Genomic DNA, 7,500 nt, shown 5'->3' with positions numbered 1-7,500 from the left:
ATGATGATGATGATGATGATGATGATGATGATGATGATGATGATGATTGATGCGCAAGGTTCAAGGACAGGGAGGAGAGGGCGGAACGCGCGACAGCAAACCAACCCACGGCACAGTTGCAGACACACAAGACAGGCACGACAGAACCGTGTGGAACTCACAGGCAAGGTCGTTTGGCTCCACATCGACAGGTGGCGTGACGGGCGTTGTTGTGGTCTCCGCGCGCAGGTCATCCAGACACATGAGTGTGATACCGCTTGGCGGGGGCTGTTGTGTGGGGGAATGTTGGGGTGGATGAATTTGTATGAATGAGTGAGTGGGTTGACAAAGGTACATGTGCTTGACAATGCTTGCACGCACGCAAGAAGAATACACAGGCGGTTGCCACGAACGAATAACACACAACACACACACACACACAGTGCACACACACACACACACACACACGCACACACACGCACACACACGCACACACACACACACACACACACACACACACGCACACACACACACACACACACACACACACAACACTAACGTTGGCGCGCTCTTCGTCTGTGAGCGGTTCAAACTGAATGACGGTGGTGACGTTGCAGTCCTCGGCAATGTCCATGACCTGTTGGCGCTGCGCCCGCCCGCAGACAACGGCGCGGGCCTGCGCATCCTTCAAGATGTAGCTTGATGCATCGTGGCCGAGCGTGTCGTACAGGGGAACGCAGACGCCGCCCTGGCGCCAGAGCGACAGCAGTGCTGTTGTCCAGCCGGCGCAGTTGATTCCAAAGACGGCAACAGGGGTGCCCTTGGACACGATACCGGCGTGGGTGAGGCCGCTGCCGATGCGCGCGACGTCTTCGCTCACTTGTGTGTAGGAGCGAAAGCGATAGGGCCCCGCAGTTCCGTCATCGTTCTGTTCGCGCTCTCCCATCAGGTCATTCTCCGGGAACGCGTCCACGGCCCTGTGTGGCGCAAGCAGACAAGATGCACCACGACAGGGCGTGCGTGAACGTGTGTACAGGACTGTGTGCGTATGCATGTGTGTATGTGTGTTTTACCAAGGGCGTGCTTCTGGTGTGGTCCAGGTGATTGCATGCACGCGCAACAAAAGACCCATCAGAACACACGCACGCACACACATACATACACGTTCATGCACACATGCACATTCACGCACACACACACACACACACGCACGCGCGAGAACCAAGGCCTTTGGCTGCTGTTCTGTTGCGTGGTTGCCGGCGAGCGACTCACCGTTGAAACAGGCGCCAGCAAGTGTTGACGTGTGGCTGATCCGGGAAGGGGAGGGCAATGAGCTTGTGTGGGAAGCGCCGGTTGCGAATGATTGCGCTTGCCGTCTGTGAGGGTCCAATGTTGGGCCATGGGTGGTATGATTGTTGTGGTTTGGTGAACGTTGGTGTGTGTGTGTGTGTGTGTGTGTGTGTGTGTGTGTGTGTATGTGTGTGTGTGTGTGTGCGGTTGTGAATGTTGCAGTTGCAGCAGCCACACAAAGAGAACTACGGGAAGAGCACAAGAGGAAGAGACAGACGCAAGGGCAGATGGTATGGACGAAGCATGAATATGTGCCTATCGGCAGAGTGTGAACGTTGTTTGCCTTGTTCTGCTGTTGTCATGGCATGAGCTTGATGCTCACTGCACACACACACACACACACATATGCACACACAATCCTACAATCGCACGCACACACACACACACACACACACACACACACACACACACACACACACACACACACACACATCACCTCGGTTTCGCTGTTGGGCACGATGTAGCTGATGCGCTTGAGGCCATGATGCTGGCCGTCATCGCCATCGCGGTGATGGTGATGGTGGTGGGAGTGCGTGTGACCCATGATGTCTGTGTGTGTGTATGCTTGATGAAAGTGCTTCCTGCTTTGGATGAGTGGATGGATTGATGATTGATGATGATGATGAGTGTGCTTTGCTAGTGCAACCGCTCAAGGAAAGTGGCTTCTTGTTGTGTTGCTGTTGTGCTTGCTGTGTGCTGTTATTGCTTGCTTGCTTGCTTGCTTGCTTGCTTGCTTGCTCCTTGATTGACAGTCCATCAATGGTGACAGGCGCTTTCGTGTGTTGCTTCTGTCGTCCTTCTTGTTGCTTGATGCAAGCAACGGATGATGAAACGTTCCATTTCATTCGCACATTCGCGCGCACTTGGCCAACTCCTACCTGCCAGTCAAAAACAAGACAGACTTGTTTAAGACATCGAAACCGCGCGCTGCTGTGTGAGAAGGAAGCAGCGTGCAACAACGGACAGACAGCAAGCGTCATCATCACCTCATCATTCACGAACACCCGCACACGCGAACACGAACACCACCACGAGCACCAGCAGCGATGGCGCAGCGAGGGGAAGGGGAGGCTGATGATGCCGTGGCTGTGAGGCCAGAGGACGTGCGGCAGCTGGAAGAGCGTGTCTGGAAGGAACACCCAGACCTCGCCCGCGTACGTAGCCGAACATGCATGTGTGTGTGTGTGTGTGTAAACGTGATGAACACTCTCACTGTCGCTTTGTTGATGTGCTTCTGATCATCAGCACACTCACTCACTCACTCACTCACTCACTCACCAATGCAGAGCGCGCATGAGGGCTTCTTGTCTGAGGAAACATACAGGCGGTACTTGGTGGCAAGGGAAGGGAGCGTGGACAAGGCCTACGACATGATTGTGGGCAGCCTCAAGTGGCGCAAGGAGTGGCAGCCAGAGGTGTGTGTGTATGTGTGTGTGTGTGTGCATGTGCGTGTGCATGTGCATGTGCATGTGTGTGTGCATGTGCATGTGCATGTGTGTGTGTGTGCGTGTGTGTGTGTGTGTGTGTGGGTGGGTGTGGGCGTGCGTGCGTTGATGCACTTTGCGTCCGTCAATGCCTTCTTGTGACAGGTGCTTGTGGCGCCTCTAGCATGTCCTCCCTCGTTCCAACCTCAAAACGCCCTCACTCCTGTCGAGCAAACACGCCCCCCCCCACACATCACCACTGTTCTAGAGCATCACGCCAGAGGAAGTAGAGACGGACATTGCCATGTGCAAGATGTACATTCAAGTGCGTACCCTCGACATCTCAATTTTTGTTCGTGTACAATCCCACCCACACATAGCTCAACAGTCCACCCAAGCCCGCAACTCATGCACATGCACTGACATTTGGTCTTTGCGTCGTGTCGTGTTTGCTGTCTGTGTTCTTTCGTGTATGCCAGGGGAAAGACAAGCAGGGGAGACCCGTGGTGATCTTCAAGCCCGCAAATGACGTGGACGGCGTCGGCTCCATCCTCACTAAAGTAGGCACACGCCTGCACATGCTTCACCACTGCGCACGCTTCACTTTTGCGCGGCCTTTGGTGTCCTCCCCTTCTCCCAACGCACGGCTCAGACCACCAGACTTGCCGTTGCTCACACCGCATAATGTTGTCTGGTCTTTCCTTCTGCTCCTTTTCACCTTGTGTGCATTGTCGTCATCATTGCGGTGACGCTTAGGTCCGGTTCTACGTGTGGGTGTTGGAGTCAGCCATCAAGCAGATGGCACCAGGCGTGTCTCAGGTGCGTGTGTGTGTGTGTGTGTGTGTGTGTGTATGTGTGTGTGTGTATGTGTGTGTGTGTGTGTGTGTGTGTGTTGTGTGCATCGATATTCAGGGAGGAGTCAGAGTGAGGCGGGACGATTCGCCTGTGTACACGTGTTCATGCCTTGTCACAACCACCGTTTTCTGCGTGCTCAGATGTTGTGGATCGTGGACATGAATGGATATCGTGTGGGCCCATCAGACTTGAAGGTAAGAGGCGCGCGCGCGCGCGCGCGCGCGTGTGTGTGTGTGTGTGTGTGTGTGTGTGTGTGTGTGTGTGTGTGTGTGTGTGTGTGTGTGTGTGTGTGTGTGAGTGTGTGTGTGTGTGTGTGTGTGTGTGTGTGTGTGTGTGTGGTGAGTTGCAGAGTGTGTTTCTCACGCCACACTCCCTTCTACGCTGCCACCACCAACAACAACAACAACAACAACGACGACGACGACGACACCAGCGTGCCAAGCTTGCACGTGCGCTGCTTGAGACGCTGCAGAATCAGTATCCAGAACGAGTGTGGAAGCTGGTGCTGGTGAAGCCCCCATGGTACTTTCGCGTCCTCCTCACCATCATGAAGCCGTTCGTCTCTCAACGTACACTGAACAAGGTGCATGCGCATGCGGCATGGGTGATTGGACTTCTCGTGTGTGGTTTTTGACGTGTGCCCAAGCCTCTCACACCACAGCTCACACACCTTCGCATTATGTCTTGCGCACACACCCACACACCCACACACACACCCACACACACACCCACACACACACACACCCACAACCACCCACCCACACACCCACACACACACCCACCCCCCCCCCCACACACACAGTTGGTCACAGACAATGGAAGTGGGCAGCAGTACCCACAGCTGGACGCAATGATTGGGAAGGAACAGCTCGAGACCACATATGGGGGCGTCCTCCCTGTTCCTACAGGTAGCCTCGAGGAAGCCAAGGAACAGCTGGCTCAGGCGCAGGCACAGGCGCAGGCACAGGCGCAACAACAACCGCGCACACAAGACAGGGAGCAAGGTGATGCGGGCGCCAACAATGACGATTGGAGAGGTGCATGGAGGCAGCACAAGCAGGACAGCGGACTGGGCGGTGTGCGTGAGGCAATAGCTGCGGAGCAGTCAAGCCGTCAGCGCACCAGTCCCGATGACGAAGATGATGGTGGTGATAGTGCGCTTCATAGTGATGCCGATGATGGTGACGAGGTTGTGATTGTTCGTATGCTGCAGGCCAGCTTCTCCTCCACAGCCACCGTGCATCGAACGCACGTGTGAACGCGGGCAGTGGAGGTGTGATGTGATACAGATACAGATCTGCACGTTCCACACCCCTCAGTGCTTCCAGTCCAACAAACACGTGGCAGACAAACATAAACAAACAACAAGAATGACGCAATCAGGAATCGTGACGACTGGCGATGACGGTGATGATGACGAGTGAGAGAAAGTGGTTTGGGTTGGCGGTCAAAGCCGTGGTCGCGGCAGTTGCGGTGGCGGTCCTGGCTGCGGCCTGGACAGCGTATGCGCCGTTTGTGCGGGACGTCTCCACGATCGCAGCCTCTGCGCTGGCAATGGCAGCGTGCAACGCCGACAGAGTGCAGGGCACCGCCACGGAGCCGCTGCTAAAGTTTGAGGTGGACCAGGCACCACTCAGCTTCGGCAGCGTGTGGCACGATGCAGACCTGCAGTCGTACGAGGCGCGGTTCCTTGCCGCCAACGCCTCCGCCGTGTACGTGAGCCGCCTGCACGGCTGCGTGCTGCAGCCGCTCTCGCCGCACATGCAAGCTGCCAGGGACCTGTACCACCGCGCTGTGTCTGCGGAGAGCGAACAAGACGCAGCCGAGGTGGGAGCGCTGCAGGCTTTGCTGGCGCAGCTCAGGCCAGGCGGCCCTCGCCAAACGCAAGCACACACCGCAGATAAGGACAAGGAGATCAGCAGAGGCAGCAGGAAGAGCGGCGAGAGCCAGGCCGACGACCATCGCAGCAGCAGCAGCAGCAGCGATGTTAACGATGATGCTAACGATGATGATGATGGCACTGGGTACTTTGGTGACACGGCGCTGTGCAGTGACGATGAGCGGCTGAGCGAGGAAGAGATTGCGGCGTTGCAGGCCATCTTCGATGCGGAGATCAAGCGTGGAGAGCAGCAGCAGGAGCACACCCGCGGCCTCGCAGCCGTGCACTGCGGCAAGCTGGTGGCGGAGTCGTACGCGTCCTGGCTGAACATCACGGCAGACAGCGCCCAGCTCGGCTGGTCCATGAGCAAGAGCGTGCTGTCCACGCTCATTGGCGTCGCTATCGGGGAAGGCCGCATCAAGCTGGAGGACCTGCTGGACCTGGACATGGACGAGAGCGTCGACAACGACCTCATCCAGCTGCGCCACCTCCTGCACATGGTGGACGGCCTCGACTACAACGAGCACTACTGCATGATCAACGACCCCGCGCGCATGCTGTTCCTGGAGCGGTCCACGGCCGGGTTTGCGCGCAACAAGGCGCCCGCCCATCTGCCTGGCGAGCGTTGGTGCTACAACAGCGGGGCCACTAACTTGGCCAGTTGGATGCTCCGCCAATCTTTTCCCTCCTGGTGGGACTACTGGCGCTTCCCATACGAGAAGGTGAGGGCTTTCTATTGGATTGAGTGTGTGTGCATGTATGTGTGTGTGTGTGTGCATATATGTGTGTGCGTGCAGGCATGTGTTTGTACATGTATGTGTGTGTGTGTGTGTGTGTGTGTTGGGGTGGGAAAGGTGACAGTCTGCATTCCGTTGCATCTGCCCGCATGCATCTGCCCCCCCACACACACACACGCACACAACCGACAACCGACACAATCAAGCCCACCACCACATCAGTTCTTGTGTCTTGTGTACCTTGTGCCTCACCACCCATACTTCTCATCCCTCAACTGCTTGTATCAGCTGTTTGCACCCATTGGGGCAAAGTCGTTTGTGCTGGAGACGGACAGCGAGGGCATCTTTGTTGGCAGCAGCTTTGGGTTTGCCACCGCCCGCGACTGGGCACGTTTCGGAGTCCTCCACTTGCAGGTGAGTTTGCCATTCAAGGGAAGGGAGAACCTTGGACATGGAGCATGTCTTAGAGCAACTTGGTTTCATGATCCCGTCACATCACTCCACTTGCGCACCTTCTAACACGTACACATATAAAACACACGTACACACACACACACACGTACACACACACACACATTATACACACACACACACACTTGTGTTGCAGAATGGAACTTGGCGTGGAAGCCGCGTGGTTCCTTCGCAGCCAGACCCATATCCAACCACATATGCATTCAATGACGGCGTGTTCGCGGACGGCTGGTGGTACCCGCCACAAGGGCATGCAAACATTACACGCCTCAGGGAGGATCCAACAAACGCATGCTTGGTGAAGTACCTCGAAATGTGGGGCTGGGCCACAAATGTGTTGCCTGCAGGCACGGCCTTCTCCGCAGGATACAAAGGACAATACATATTTGTTGTCCCGCCCCTGCACCTTGTGCTGGTTCGTCTCGGCAATGGCTGGCAGGATGAGGTTCGCAACAGCGTTGTCAAGCAAGTCTTAGACACCGTGACGCGCGCCTCTGCATCACCTTCGCACAAACAGGCGGTGCAATGGCAATGAAAGCAGCAAATCTGCAGGCACAGGCACAAACTACACCACACATGGCACAAATCACTTGCTGTCTCATCTCCGCACGCGTGAGCACGTGTTACAATGATGGCTACAATCGTTGCTTGGTGGTTTTATTGGTCAGGATTAAAAGTGAACAGGGTAAACCACTAAGCAGGAACCCAATACAGAAGATGCAGTGAGGGAGGGGGGAAGTTGCAAGCGCGTACTTGTTTGCTTGTGGCGTGGTGCATGCCAATGCACCAGCCAGGACGTCAGAAG

At 56.0% G+C, this 7,500-nt stretch overlaps 4 protein-coding genes across 4 annotated transcripts in view; 2 read left to right on the top strand and 2 right to left on the bottom strand.

Moving 5' to 3' along the window:
• The window catches only part of PTSG_08475 (uncharacterized protein), a 5,600-nt gene extending 3,541 nt beyond the window's left edge, over nt 1–2,059 (bottom strand). Inside the window, exons 1-4 of the mRNA XM_004990666.1 lie at nt 1,766–2,059; nt 1,252–1,355; nt 539–956; nt 162–267 (exon numbers count right to left, since the gene is read on the bottom strand). Coding sequence (XP_004990723.1) covers nt 162–267; nt 539–956; nt 1,252–1,355; nt 1,766–1,873 — 736 coding nt within the window. The 5' untranslated portion in view covers nt 1,874–2,059. The remainder of the gene's footprint in view (nt 1–161; nt 268–538; nt 957–1,251; nt 1,356–1,765) is intronic.
• A 234-nt stretch (nt 2,060–2,293) lies between these two features.
• PTSG_08474 (uncharacterized protein) lies at nt 2,294–4,983 on the top strand. Its single transcript, XM_004990665.1, has 8 exons — nt 2,294–2,483; nt 2,616–2,744; nt 3,022–3,078; nt 3,233–3,313; nt 3,510–3,572; nt 3,749–3,802; nt 4,042–4,191; nt 4,411–4,983. Exons 1-8 carry the CDS (start codon nt 2,376–2,378, stop codon nt 4,864–4,866), a joined length of 1,098 nt encoding a protein of 365 aa, XP_004990722.1. The 5' UTR covers nt 2,294–2,375; the 3' UTR covers nt 4,867–4,983.
• Nucleotides 4,984–5,009: 26 nt separating this feature from the next.
• Nucleotides 5,010–7,264, top strand: PTSG_08473 (uncharacterized protein; the record flags this gene model as incomplete). Its single annotated transcript, XM_004990664.1, has 3 exons — nt 5,010–6,209; nt 6,513–6,638; nt 6,832–7,264. The coding sequence occupies 3 exons, from the start codon at nt 5,010–5,012 to the stop codon at nt 7,228–7,230; spliced, it is 1,725 nt and encodes a 574-aa protein (XP_004990721.1). The 3' UTR covers nt 7,231–7,264.
• An 80-nt stretch (nt 7,265–7,344) lies between these two features.
• PTSG_08472 (uncharacterized protein) overlaps nt 7,345–7,500 on the bottom strand; it is a 2,514-nt gene continuing 2,358 nt past the window's right edge. Inside the window, exon 5 of the mRNA XM_004990663.1 lies at nt 7,345–7,500. This exon is cut by the window's right edge and continues 294 nt beyond it. The gene's annotated coding sequence lies outside the window, so the exon portion shown is untranslated.

This window comes from Salpingoeca rosetta (assembly GCF_000188695.1).
Source record: "Salpingoeca rosetta unplaced genomic scaffold supercont1.23, whole genome shotgun sequence".
In the NCBI taxonomy this organism is placed as follows: Eukaryota; class Choanoflagellata; order Craspedida; family Salpingoecidae; genus Salpingoeca; species Salpingoeca rosetta.
Note: the sequence above shows the minus strand (reverse complement) of the source record. Positions and strands in the feature narration are given on the sequence as shown.